Source organism: Alosa alosa, chromosome 16, assembly GCF_017589495.1.
Source record: "Alosa alosa isolate M-15738 ecotype Scorff River chromosome 16, AALO_Geno_1.1, whole genome shotgun sequence".
Taxonomy (NCBI): Eukaryota; Metazoa; Chordata; class Actinopteri; order Clupeiformes; family Clupeidae; genus Alosa; species Alosa alosa.
This window is the reverse complement of record NC_063204.1, coordinates 23,148,984-23,163,859: the sequence shown is the minus strand read 5'-3', so window position 1 is coordinate 23,163,859 and position 14,876 is coordinate 23,148,984. Positions and strand designations below refer to the sequence as shown.

The 14,876-nt window shown below is 46.2% G+C and overlaps 1 protein-coding gene across 6 annotated transcripts in view; it reads left to right on the top strand.

Moving 5' to 3' along the window:
- The window catches only part of dpp6a (dipeptidyl-peptidase 6a), a 216,438-nt gene that overhangs the window by 156,673 nt on the left and 44,889 nt on the right, over positions 1 to 14,876 (top strand). For all 6 annotated transcript variants that reach the window (XM_048267223.1, XM_048267222.1, XM_048267224.1 and 3 more), the window contains one exon: positions 2,432 to 2,530. In XM_048267223.1, the coding sequence (XP_048123180.1) occupies positions 2,432 to 2,530 (99 nt within the window). The remainder of the gene's footprint in view (positions 1 to 2,431; positions 2,531 to 14,876) is intronic.

The following is a 14,876-nucleotide window of genomic DNA, read 5'->3' as shown; positions in this document are numbered from 1 at the left end:
AATAGTCAACTTAAAACTTTGCTATTATTAATGTATAGCACAAAACCATAACCAGTAGGCCTACCAGAACCTTGCATATTAGCGTCATGATTTGTGTGCGTCTATTTGGCAAGGCCACTAGCTGTCATGGATGCGTTGCTAAAGTCAAGTCAAGTTTATTTATGGTTGCGCATTTCATACACAGAGGTCATTCAATGTGCTTTACATAAACATCAATGTGCTTTACATAAACAACAATAAAGGAAGGCACAGGTGTCAAAAGTTAAAAAATAAATGGAGATGGGCGGCTGTTGGAAACGGGGGAGAACTAACAAGCCATGGTGTAAAAAAATAAAGTGCCAGGGGTTTGCTTTTGCGCGGTTTGCTGCAAGAAAATTGTTTATGGATGCAATAGGAAAATGTTTTAGCACGCCAACAATCAGAAGACTGCCATAAGGTTAACGTTCTTGCACTTCAGGACATCTTCCCTACCTGGTGCAACTAGCCACCACGACAGAGGTATGCTACGTTTATCTATGGCTGACCGTGTTTGCGCTCAGAAAGTAGGCTACGCATGTTCTTTCATAGCGCAAAACGATTGTCGTTATCAGATGCGCAGACCTCCTGCATGAGCACACACAGTATTGCTGCTCATTGGAAAACTTGAGTTGTCTGTAAAACTCAAAATTACCATGTTTTCATTAAATGCAGATGAGGCAACAAATGGAAATATGAACAATATCTAGACTGTTCTGATTCGTTACTTTGATGAGGAAATGTGAAATCTTGCAAACTTGATTTTATAGATTTTACTTAGTGTTGAATTGCATATTAACAAGAAAAAAAATCTCCCCTTTAAACACTTTTGGCCTGAAGTAATTAAATAAGAGTGTGTTAAAGCCTTTCTACAATATTGCTGCAGTAGAAAAGAACAGCAATGGCTAATCAGCAATGGTCAGGGATGGTATTGAAATATTGTTTTGTTCAACAGGAAAACTCAGTCTCAATCAAGAACACTCTCAATTCGCCTTATTCACATGGCTAAAACGAGGCTACAGGGTACACAAACCATAGGATTGTTATGTTCTATGCATTCACCTGTAGGTGGCATTAATTACATAGTAACTTAGTACCCTGTAGCCTCGTTTTGGTGTTTATTTGGTGCTTTACTTTTCTGTTTGCATCTTTTTGTACATTAAAAACCAATAGGTGTAACAAAGGGTGCTATCTCTATAGGTAGATATGAACAACGAATGACTTATGACCTGAAAAAAGTTCAGTGAAACGATTTTTTTTTTTTCACTTTAATCCCTGAAATCAACTAGGTTCTATTCCGTGTAAATTTGTCCATGAAGCGGGACATTCAGTCACGTTACTACCGCGACAAAGCTTTGCGTTGCCACTGCACTGCTGTCATGTTCATGTTGGTATGTTCAAACACTTGTAAATAGTAATTATTTGAGGTTTAATCCTACCTTTTAATATTATTTATTCTATCCGAATGGGTGCGATGTAGGTATTAAATTTCATCTGAAGTGGTATTAAAAAGGTCTTAAAAAGTCTTAAATTTAGGTCTAACAATTCTGGGGGTACCCTGTTTATGTATTTATGTGTGTGTGTGTGCTTGGGAAATTGTCTCTGGGTTTGTTTATTTGCTTCTGTCTCGCTCACTCTGTTTTGTGTGTGTGTGTCTCTGTATTGTCTGTGTGTGTGCATGTGGGTGTCTGTGGTTGTTTATGTGTTTCTGCCAGTCAGTGACTTTGTGTGTGTGTGCGATGTGCGTGTGTATGGGTGTGGCTGAGTGGGCATCTCTAACTGCACAAACCCCTTAATGACCCACCCGTATGCAGTGAGGCACTCCTGACCAGTCCTCCACGCACCCCCATACCTCCCCCCCCCACCGCCCTGCGCACACACACACACACACACACACACACACACACACACACACACACACACACACACACAGACACACCACACACACACATCCCTCTCTTAGCTCTGGCTAAACAACAACAAGTCAATGAGACACGGATTTCTGCAGAAAGTCCAGCCAGGGGAGAAATATGCTGCTTCTGCACTTCGCCGACTCCACTATTTTGTTCAAAGTCCAGGCTGGATCCAGAAAATATGTGGCTGCCAAAGAAATATGTTTACTGAACTCAAAGCTGGAGCCTGGTGTCTGTTGGCTACCCAAAGTCATTTCATACAACTCTGAATGTGCAGTGTATGGTAATGCCGGTGCTCTTGCTGCTCTAGGGGTTTTAGGGTATTTCCTTTTCAGTAAACTAATATATGCCTGTTTAATGCGTTTCAATCTTGACACACCCTCAACCTTGACACAGTGTCGCACCCTCCCTGCGGTAAATGGTATCAGCCATTTTACTCTTCGCATCGCATTTGTCACGTGTAGCCACACTCTTAAATCAACTCTTGCTCCTTCCTCACGCAGGTGATGATGACAGCCTGGCCTCTAAGGGGAAGGTGACGGTGAAGGACATCTTCGGGGAGGACTTCAGGGTTCACGACCCCCAAGCCAAATGGATGAGCAGTGAGTACCAGTCCAATCATCTCCTCCTTCTCCTCCTTCTCTCCTCCTCCTCCTCCTCCTCCTCCATCCTCCAGTGGGTCTGTTTGCGTTCCCCCCAGCATGGGATCAGATTTGGTGTGTGTGTGGGGGGGCAGGTGGTAAGTGGAGGCTCCTGTGCTATTATTAGGAGCACTTGCTCCATCAGATGGGAGGATTGGACCCAGCCACGGAGGTTAAGCTTTTTTCTCTGTACTTATCTCCCCTTCAGATGGTAGACAAAGATTTCTGTGTTGGGCAATCCACAGGTTTTATTTCTATCATTGTGAGCAGCACTGAGGGTGCCATTCTGTGTGTGTGTGTGTGTGTGTGTGTGTGTGTGTGTGTGTGTGTGTGTGTGTGTGTGTGTGTGTGTGTGTGTGTGTGTGTGTGTGTGTGTGTGTGTGCCTACACGTGTGATTGTGTGTGTGTGTGTGTGTGTGTGAGTGAGTGTTTGCATTTTTTATGACTGTGTGAGTGTGTGTATGTGTGTGTGTGTGTGTCTGTGTGTGTGTGAATGGGGAGAGCAATTCATCATTAGACTCTGGCATTGGGGCACTGGCATTCCACTGGATCCTGTGGCTTGTATCGCTTAATAATATGGGGTTTCAGAAGCGGAGTAATAGCACAGGAAGAGAGTGCTTTTGAACACAGCATAATAGAAGGCTCCTCGTTCACCAGCTTCACTTCTCAGCCTCACACACTCTGTCTGTGTGTGTGTCACGCCCGGCTATGCCGTGCTGGGTGTGTCTCTCCCTGGCTTGGCCCTGCGTGGGTAATCCAGCCTGCATTGCCTACCGCTGCTGTTCTGTGTCACCTGTAGGTGGAGTTGTTGCAGTTGGCTGTGCTGCGCTAATTGGTGGGTCGATTTGAGGGTCTTTAAAATCACCGCCTTCCAGTCCAGTCGGCTCTCTCTCGTTACTCCGGCCTGACGACGAGAGGCTGGCTGCGGTCGTGGCTCCTTGCCCATTCGCCTTTTTGCTTTACACTTACATAATACTGATATGCAAGACACTTTTGGTTGGCTTCCCACTTACTGACTTCAGCAAATCATTTGTTAATAAACCAACATTTTCTATTTAAACAGCTCCTCTTTTCCTGTAAACTGGCTATGTATTTTCAGGACTGTCAGATAGCACCAACAGCTGTGTTGGGCACTCTCTCCAAACTACTTTGCCTAACTGGACAATTATTAATTTCCCACAGCGTTTGTGTCCATAACTCATAACTCTTTCCTTAAATACTTTGCTTGACTTAGTCAGTGGAGCCACAAGTGGAATTGACCTCTTTTGAGCTGACTCTCACGGTCTCCTCTGCTTCCCAGAACTAATGACCTCCTCAGCTGTGTTCCTAGAGAAAAGCACCATTTTGGGTTGGCGATCCTCAAAGGAATTATGGCGCACTTATATAAAGCCTCTATAAATATCCCTCATTATGAGTAGGGCTAAATTTCGTTTCTCCTCTCTCTCTCTCTCTCTACCTCCGCTCTCTCAGCTCCGCTCACTCTCTCGCTCTCTCAGCTCCGCTGGCCCTCCTTCCCCAGCGTGGTCTTGAGAGCGGAGCGGCGTGTAGCGGAGCTGACGAACAGAGTCGCCCGAGCCCTGAAAGGCTGGAGTGGCACGTGCTCGTAATTGGCGGCTCGGAGGAAGAAGTCGGTGGGGGGACCGGCCATGGGGGCTGGGGAGCGGGGCGCCGCAGCCAGCTGCCTAATCAGATGCTTTGATTTCCAGCGGAGCCTCGTTAAGCTGTCTCCTCCAATCGCGAGTGCTGTCCCGTTGAGAGGCGCAGATGTGGTAGAGAGACTCAGGAAGACCCCCTACTGCTCCCATATTGGATGCAGCATGTTGAAGGGTTAGGAGGCATGAAGCAACCTGTGCCTGGGTGTCTCGCTCCACGCTACTGATTTCACTGTGTTTATATGCGCTTTATAACATTGTAATAAGACACAGTAAGGTGTATTTACGAGGTACGAGTACAAGTGGCTGGTGATATTTGTGGTGGCACACGGAAGGTTGATGTGGGTAAAGTTCACTTGGTGTGCTGATTACAACCATAGTAGTGTGAAAGTGTTATATGCATTATAGATTATTGTGCATGAATAATGGAATATCTAAAGTCTCATCAGATACTGCTGTAATTTTTCAAATGATCAGTGCGAATCAGTGGGGAATCGCTAATTGGGAATCCATTATTTACACTTTCATGGATTATGGAAAGTGGAGATTATGAATGCAAATGATATGCTACATAATTAAACTATTACAAAAGTGTTATGAATGCTATTGCATTTTAAATGTAGACTATAGTCCACAGTATTTTTTTAGAGCGAAGTTGGTGTTCTACCCAGTTTATTCAGGTAATATGTTTTTTTTTTTCCAAGAAATTGTAGAGAGAAAAGAAGATAGAGAGAGAGAGAGAGAGAGAGAGAGAGAGCAGTGTACACCATCACGCTTCCCATTTATGAATAATTACCAGGAGATGTGGCCTTCATCTTGAATAAGTCTTTTGTGAAGCGCTGATGGTCTGGCGTCAATGACACTGCCCCCACCACCACCCCCCACCACCCCACACACACACACCACCCCCAGTGCTGATTGATGTTCTGCCCATTGTTCATGCTGTCGCTTTTCCCGGCTCTGGTCCCATCCCCTACCTCGCAAACGTAAACAAATCTGTCAGGAGAAAATGAAGCGTGGCTGATCACTAACTTATGCTGTTGTTGCATCTCTTTTTTTCCCTCCGTCTTCCACTTCCTCGGCGTCCTCGCCATTCAGCCGTGATTACATGCAGCTGACGCAAACATATGTCCTCTCCTACGAGGTGCTTCAGTATCTCTCTTTTCACTCCTCGACTACTTCACCACAGAGATCTTCATAGTAGACAGCCAGTCCTAGAGAGACATCTCTGAAATCAAAGCTTTTGGGTGACTTCTTTTTTTTGCTGAAGACAAACACCAGGATGTTTCATTGTTGTGGTCATTCCCATAATAGCCATAGCAGAATGCCTGGTCTTTAATGAAATGCTGAGCTCTTAAAGACGTCCCCGTCCCCAAGCACAATTGTAGACTGTGAGGTGAAGCATTTGGCTGTTATTGACTGATTATGTGATCTTCGTTAGCATGTCAGATCCAGTTAGCCTGGATGATTTGCGGCAGAGGAGGCCCAGGGCCCAGAGACCGGGCTGGGCCACATATGCAATTACTTGCTTCCCGGGGACAGGCTCGGAAAATTGAATTTTTTAAACCTAATTTAAGCTCCGGAATATGTCTTCCTCCTATCACTCATGGCGAAGCAACCCCCCACCCCCATCCTAAACTCGTCGACTGAAGTTTCTCCAACACATCAATCACTGTCGGGCTGGACACGGTCGATGGGCCTAGGAGGGGACGGCGGGGTGGTTGGGGGGCAGTCTGTGATGAATCAAGCGCACGGGTCATTTGTTTAAGCGCTGGAGCCAGCCGCCACGTCCCGCTGATAATTCGAGCATGGTGCTGCAGGCTGAAGATGGAGCACCTGTGGATGGCTTGGAAGCCTGGCGCGCTGTAAAGGATAATCTCCTTTTTTTACGGGCTCAAAGAGGAGCGGGTTGACAGACGAATGTTACTCGGAGGGAGATTTGATGCCATATAGTGGCAGTTGGAATATAAAATCAAAATGTCAGCCAGCAGCTACCTGGAAATCATGACTATAATTCAATAAGAGGCTCAAATATCATGCATTTGGCTTGTCCTTTCATACTTCATGTCTTTTGTCATTAAAACATTTAAAGTATTTTTCTTGCATACCAGTTTTCTCTTTGCTAGAGATATTAGTCTTTGTAGAGATATTACTTTTTCCATGTTCCGTTTCTACAAGTCTATAGACCTTTCAAGAGAGTTCCATTATCAGCATCATAGTTGGCCCCACAAGACTTCCTTTTTAACATTCCATATGTTATCTTAATGCAGAGGAAGTAGATTGGGGCCCAAATAGAACGTTCAAGCATTGTTTTTGTTTTTATTGTTGAAAGGGTCTATAATGACATCTTTTCCATTTTGGATGCCTTTACATATGCACCAACACCAAATCTGTAGATTCACTCTAGTATCTTTTTTTCTTATCTTTAGTATATCTTTCAATGTTAAATATTTAAACCATACCTTCCAATGGAAATTCAATTCAATGGGTCTTAAATAATAGAGCCAAGATTATTCCTTCATGACCCATACCTATAGCTGTGAAGAGCAGGCCATTGACAGGTCTGTCGCCGGCCAGTATTCTCTGTGTCCTTGTACTCCTTGTCACCCTGAGGTTGTGTGAGACAGAGACAGATAAATCTCCGATCACCCTGTCCCTCACTCTGCACTGGCACTGCTCGTCCTGCATGCGTCCCCCTCTCCCCCTCTCCTCCTCTTGCATTTGTCCTGCATTCGTTTCCCCTCTTCTCCTCTCCCCCTCACCTCCTCTCCTCCTCTTGCATTCGTCCTGCACTTGTTCTCATTCTGCGGTTCGTAGTGCCAGCAGCACGATTGCTGCTAAGCAGCGGCGTAATTGCGTAATTAGTGGAGACCATTGATCTGGCCCCGCGCCGGCCGCTCTCCGGGCCGCCCGTCCAGATCAAACAGATACATCATCAGCGCCCAGAAATTAAAGACGCCTAATGTATTGTGTGGCAGGAACCAGCTGGCTCTCCATGTGAATCATCCACACCCTAGCCCTCCTCAGTCACCACCGCCACCCCCTCCACCCCCTCCTCCATCACTGTGTCCTTCACCAACACTCTCTCCCCACACAGCCCCCACCCATCCTCCACCCCCCCACCCCCACCCCACACACACACACACCCCATCCTCCATCCACTTCCTCCACAGTGGGGAGGCCATAAATGCAGCGTGCAGGGGCAAAGAGGGATTTGCTTGTCGCCACTAAGCAAACAGATGCATGATTAGCGGAATAAGAGTCTTTTAACCTTGATGAGGAGGCTGACGGGGAGCAGATGAGATTTTCCCCGGGGGACGCGATGCGCTCGTCAGGCCGACCACTGACCCCCAGTGGCAGAGCGCCGCCACTGCCTCTCTCAGACGGCACGAGCAGAAGGTGGAGAAGTGCAAGATCGCTCCTTGATGCGGGGGATTGCTTGCCCTTGAACTTTTTCCCATCAAAAAGCGTGTAATTGAGTACTTGACACGTTTTCACATGAAACATGTTTATGTGAACGACACGGCTGCCAACACTGAAGTCATCAACGTGAGCGAGCATGAACACACACACACACGCACATACACACACACACACACTCACACTCACACTCACACTCTCTCTCTCTCTCTCTCTCTCTCTCACACACACATACACACACACACACACACACACTCCTTGCAGTACACAAGTGTCCTTCCCCCTCTCTTTATTGCAGTGTGTGAGTCGGTGTAAGTGTGGGGCTGACCTGGGGGTCAAAGGCAGGATGAAAACAGGGATCACTCGTCTTAATCTGACAGAAGGAGATAGTGCAGGGGCCCAGACAGCAGCTAATGTACTTACCCTGCCACTGGCCTCCCACATACACTCCATTCCTGGCCTGTCCAGCACTGGAGATAAGAGGACTCACACACACACACACACACACATAAACCAGGCAGAAATGCTCAGACAGACATGGACACATACACACGGTCACATTGATCAATCACACTTACACACTCACACCAGTCATAAATGGTTACACACTCATACACATACATTTACAGACAGACACATTGCAGACTGAAAACAAAAATAGGCACATATAGTAGATGTAGTATATATATATATATAAACTGTATATGTAGAGTGACACATATTTTGCACGTGTTGCCTAAACCACACCAAATGTATTTCAAGATGTACTTTATTGTCATTTTCATGTGCACTTTCGTACATACAAAAATTAAATATTGTTCCCCCAGCTTGTGTCAGTATAGAAGACAACAATTAAGAAACATGTTAAAATATACTAAAATATCAGAGAAATACATCTAATATACAGTATAACATATAAAATTAGTCTTTTGATACTGCTTACCAAAATAACTCACATCTCCATAGCTTCTTACAAGCACGTGTATAGTGTGTACTGTATGTGTGTCTGTGTCTGTGTGTCTCTGTGTATGCATTTTCGTGCAAGTGTTGCACAAAAAAACAAACATAGCTTCTAGCTCCCGCATCCATATGCACCGAGTGGGCAGTCTGTGTGACTCAGGGGAACTGGACTCCTGCTGTCCCTGGTCACAGATGCCTGCCACAGATGCTGATGCCCTCAGCCATTCATCTGGGGCTCCCGTCCTCCCCTGGCTCCCCCAGCACTCAGCACAGCTTCTGCGGAGGCCACGTGGCACGCCAGGCGTGTGTGCAGTTTGGGTAGCAGTCAGAGAGGGAGGTGCAACCCTGCCTGAGGCGTGAATTTTTTCTGCCTTCGGTCCTATCTCCCAAGAATGCACACGCACATGCACACACAGATACACATTCACTCACAACATGCCCTCACACACGCACGCACGCACACACACACACACACACACACACACACACACACACACACACTGAATTGAGAGAGACGTGGTTAGAGCAGCCATGTGCATATATGAATGCCTTACTGAGCATTTAACCTGCAATTTCCATGTGGCAGTGACCCCTTCCACACAGCGCTCAAGGCAGGGAACAAGTGTGCAGGCCCCAGCAATGACCACTGCCTGCCTTAATGGAGACGCCTGTGTGGGAGTACACCTCTGCACTCAATTAGCCCGCTAATCAAATTAGCATCCTGCCGCAGCTGCTGGTCCAAAGGAGGGGAGGATGGATTTGAGGGAGAACGACCACTGGTTGGCATGGCCCTGCGCTGCAGTGTTGCCTGGTAACTGATACCCAATTATGAGCAGAATAACTGTGATTTGTGCAACATGAAGACGGGGACTGTTCATTAGTGAGTGTGTATTCTGTGTTTGTGTGTGTGAGTGTGTGTTAGTGTTTGTTTCTGTGTATAGTGTGAAGTTGGACTGAAATTGGCATTATTACCAGGATACTTCAGTCACACGTTTCTCATAATGAGGTGTATGACCAGCACTGTTAGTAATTTGTTCCTGCTCCCCCGTAGAGTTGTTTGGACAGCCAAACTGCTGCATATTTGCTCATCATCTGCTCATAAGACTCACAAAGTATCACTGGTACAGCTCTATGGCTGGACTTCTTTAATGTAGTTTATTATGAAAGTACATTTAGCCAACCCGATGAAAGCTGATCACTGGTCTGGGCCAATTTTATGATTCATTGCAAAGTGAATGAAAAAGTGTGTTTGTATCCGGTACAAGTTCATCACAGACAAATGCACAGTCTGATCTTGGATCCTGGCCCAGATCGAGGCCCAAAGCTCAGCAGGAGTTCTGGAGATGAGTGGGAGTGTCTGAACCGGGACGGACATCGGTGTAAAATTGACTCTTGGGGTTATAAACCAGAAAACAGAGAGAGAATGCATTATCAGTGCGGCCGGCACAGACAGCATATTTTGCGAGCTCGTAAAACGTGGGCCAGCCATTTCCTCTGAGTGACACATTGCTCTCTGCAGAGGCATCTTAAATCCGCTTATGCTCATTCCTGGCTTTTGTTGTTAGATCCATCTCTCAGCAGGACCTGTGTCAGTTCAACGAAATTGTGCTTGGCAATGTCCCTCGTGCCACTTTCCTTGCCCCTCAAGCCGTGTAATAACTCCCTCTTCACACGTTGGTCTGGCATACATGGTGCATGCCAGACAAGCCACCACACCCCCCACACACCGAAATATCGCCTGCCCTTATCACCAATGTGATCGTAATCGCAGAAGAGCTCTGTTGTTTAATGTCGCAGGCAGTACGCAATCCGGAGGCACAGTTTTCCTAGTGGTCACACACGTGCGCCCCTGTTCTCTCTCCACGCAGTGACAAATGACGGTTGTGGTTGACCTTGATGGGCATGGCTGATAGCCATAAATCAGAGAGGAAACTCACCCTCCGCTCAGAAAGAACCCGCTTCCTGCGGGACGGATTTGTGTCGTCTCGGAAAACACAGCGGATCCTGTGTGTGTGTGTGATTAGCCACACACGAGACAGAAGTCTCAGCCCACCTAACTGTTTCTCACTTCCTCCCAGTGTCCATGCGGATACCAGAATGCACTCACCTCACAGATGGCTTGCAGCAGAGGCAGGTATACAGTACAAGGTTTTCTCAACCCAGAAACTTTGATTGCAGCATTGCAGGTATACAGTACAAACCACACAATTATGCCGTGTTTGTGGCATGCTTCTTATAACCTGAGGAATTCTTTCTTTATAACGCGGTATACATATGTATGTAATGAGACCTGTTAAGGGTTGGAAAGGGAATTTAGTTAACAACCGTGTGAATTTTTCATGAGTCCATTTCCCCCTTTATACTGTAGCTCACCTGAGCCAGCAGGCGCCCACTCTCTCAGTGGGGGGACTCGATGCTGTTTTATTTGCCCGTCAACAGCCTCACTAACTTTCCATCCTCTTCCCCTAGCCAATCACTCTCTCCACCTTATTTTTCCCTTTCTTTTCTCCCCTCCTCCCCCTCTCCCACCTCTACCAGACGGGCCCTTATCTGGTGCCCTCGTTGAGAGCAAATTACCTCGACAAGAAGAAGAAAATCAATTTAATCAGAGTCAATTAAACTCGACACAGGGAGGGGGAGAAAAGTTGCGGATAAAGTTGCGTGGGCCTTTATCTCCCGTCTCCATCATCAGCTGCAGCTCTGCAATTAGCAGACTTTACCCAGAATGTGTGTTGACATCGCTAGCCTGCGGTCCCCTTATCCTCACCATGCCAGTCAACTTCCCTGTGACCTGAGCAACCCCCAAGCGCAGTGCTAGCAACACTTAACAAGGACTCAAGTGTACTGCAAGCAAATCATTGTTAAAATGTATGCCTGGATACAGAGTAAACCCTCAGACCTCAGATTCTTGGGAATATAGAGGTTTCCCCTTGTGGAGAAGCAGTTGTACTTGGCCCTCTCAAGTGTGAAGTAAAATTTGAAAACTCTGAACCCATTGGGTTTGTACAATGATTTTGATTTATTGTGCATACTGATGTTTTATGTTGTATTACAATGTGTTATTTTCTAAAAACAGTCCCATCACGGCCATGTTATAGACTTCTACACCCAGGCAGACTTGATGTTGGATGTTTGTAATTTACTGTATCCTCTGTGCATTACTTTCTTGACTCTGTTATTGTTATCCGACCTACTCAATGTTGTTTTTTTAAATAACGCTGTTCAGGAAAATGTAGCCCTACACACCCAATCTCTATCACTGTCATCCAGTGAGGAAATACTAAAGGAAGGTGTATCTTTTCTGGAAGTGTTTGCACTGATGGTGGTCTAAGACCAAAAACATTTTGCACTTTGAACTTGGTAGCCCTTTTGCAACTTCTTTCTTTGTTAGAATAAGTCTACATAATTGCGTTGGCAGTGTTTGGTGTGCAAATTCATCCAAGCACGTCAACTTGGAACCACCACATCTTCCCAGCCTTGGTTTGGGGTGTGACACCCAATCAACTCATGGATACACAGGAAATGTTGCTGCTGCAGCTGGCGTCTTTAGGGGAAAGTCCGTAGGAGTCGATTGCCGAGTGTGGAGTAAAACGCTCTGGAAATTCAAAATTTCGTCGCCGTTTAAAAAAAAAAAAAACATAGTCCAGTCCATACAACTTTATTTCAATTTCAAAAGAAATACTGGACTATGTTTTAAAAAAAAAAAAACAACGAAATTGTGAATTTCCAGGCGTGTTACTCGCCACACTCGGCAATCGACTCCTGGGACTTTCCCTAAAGGCGCCAGCTGCAACAGCAACATTTCGAGGAAAAAACTGGCTTGATGAAATCCCCCACACACACACACACACAACACACACACACACACACACACACACACACACACACACACACACACTGGCTTCCATCTGAGCTGCAGTTTAAATGGCAAGGCCATCTTGTTCATGTACAGACCAGTGCTTCTGATGAGTCATGTTTATCCACTGAGAGACAGCAGTGACAGATCCAGGAAGAGGCAGATAATGTAGATGCAGATGAAACGGTGCTCTGATTTATCACAGCTTAGCACAGCAACAGACAGACAAGGCAATCAGGGGAGGTGTGTGCGTGTTTGTGTGTGTGTGTATATGTATGTGTATGTGTATGTATGTGTATGTGTATGTGTGTGTGTGTCTGTGTCTATGTATGCACAGACACATGTGTGAATGAAATTGTTGCTCTGTGTGTGTGTGGTATCTGTGTGTGTGTGTGTGTGCGCGCAGGGGTTGTCTGCACGATGCATGATGTCATCAAGTGAGATGAACTGAGAACAGAGGCCAGGAAGACGGAAGCCCGCTCCAGTGAATGGATGGGTCGCCACGGAGACCTAACGGATGAGCAGAGTTGGAGATGGAGACCGAGCGTCGCCTCTGAGGGTAGATGGGAGAGAGAGAGAGAGATGTGGAATGTACTCAGATGGATATAAAAATGCCTCCATCAAAGCTGAGGCAGTAGACTCATGAGTGTTGGTGGCAATGGGGTTGGGGTCACGGTCGGAGGAGGATGTCGGGCTTGTAGAGGCTAGCCGGAGGGTGGGGATTTGCCTCTGGCTATCATGTGCCTCTCCAAGCACATACACATACACAGACACTCATATACACACATATACACACACACACACACATACACATACACACAAGTAGGCTGTCACCTCAGTGATACCTCTTTATGCCAGGGTTCACCGAGTCCATCTGGCACACTGATATACACAACCACTAACCACCTGAGCCCAGCAAGACAGACAGACAGACACACACACACACACACACACACACACAGTTTCTATCTCCAGATTTTTTCTCCCCCTCTCTTTCATACGCACTATGACATGCACAGACACACACACACACACACACACACACACACACACACACACACACACACACACTCACACTCACACACACGATTCTTCAAGCAGGCTGACTAGAGATCAGTGGACAAGTCATCTGACCCACCCAGACAGCCTCCAATAACAGACAGAAAAGACTGTATGGTCTAACTCCCTATTGCCAATCAATGGTAATCCATTCCTTTTTTTGTACTCACTTTTTATTGTATTTGGTGGATAACAACATATATGAAAGGAATTGTTACAATACAGATACACAAACCCAAACATACCCCCCACCCCCACCCCTACCACATGGGATGCAAGTCAATGTAGCACAGTCAGTATAAAACAGTCCACTTAGTTTCTCTCCAGTAAAATGTCTTGAACTCTGGCAATTCCATTTCTCCAAGTTTGTATTGCCCGAGGAGTAGCACCATTTAATCCATTTCTAATGTTGAAGAGATAGCTATAAAAATCCACAGTGGGATCTGTATGGAGGGAGAGTGAGTTGGTGAACATTTGGAGACTTGAGCTTTTCTAACATTTGGAGGCTTTTGTGATAATCTGCCAATTGACTGAGTGTGTGTGAGTGTGAGTTCGAGAAGGACAAACAAACTCACACACACACACACACAAGAGAGAGAGAAGTAGATCATGGTGAAATCATAGCCTTGGGCTACTCTATCATTTTTGTGGAGAGTGAGCCAGCAGAATGGAGTGAGGGAGGGATAGGGGGAGGAGAGGGAGGGAGAGAACAGGTGATTGCCCCAGGTTGGAGAGTTATGAGGGGAGTGAGAGATCGCCTAAGGGTTTTACGGAGGGAAGACCAGCGTGACAGTGTCCGCAGGCTTAATGAGCACTCGCCGCAGGGCAGCAGCATACATGTGTGCATGTGAAGGTTTTTGTTGGGGGGTTTGTATGTTTGAGGGTTTTTGTTTGGGGTTGGTATGTGTGGATGTGTCTTGGCGATCTTTTATCTTATCTTTAGCATGGCGTGTGTGTGTGTGTATAGCTGTTGGTGCCAGTGTGTGTGTGTTTGTGTGTGTGCTTGTGCACAGGTGTGTTTGTGTGTGCGCATGCAGATTAGTGTTTGTATCTATGTGTGAGTGCGGCATGACTCTGTGCAGAGCCAAGGAGAATAGACAGTGCCTCCTCCTGTAGCTGAAGAAACAGCATGCTGTGAAAGGTAAAAGAACAGGATGAAATGAAAGATAGAACACAGGGGGAGGAGGAGAAAAGGAAGAGGCGGCCTGTGAGGGGTGAAAGGTTATTCTGCTGACAACACAGGGTGGTCTAGTACACCTGACAGCCAATGAGGAAACAAGGAAATGAGGGTGAGAGATGGTGTTCAAAGATGTTGAGAGGTGTGGAAGAAAAGATCCAAAGGAGAAAGATACAAAAGGGA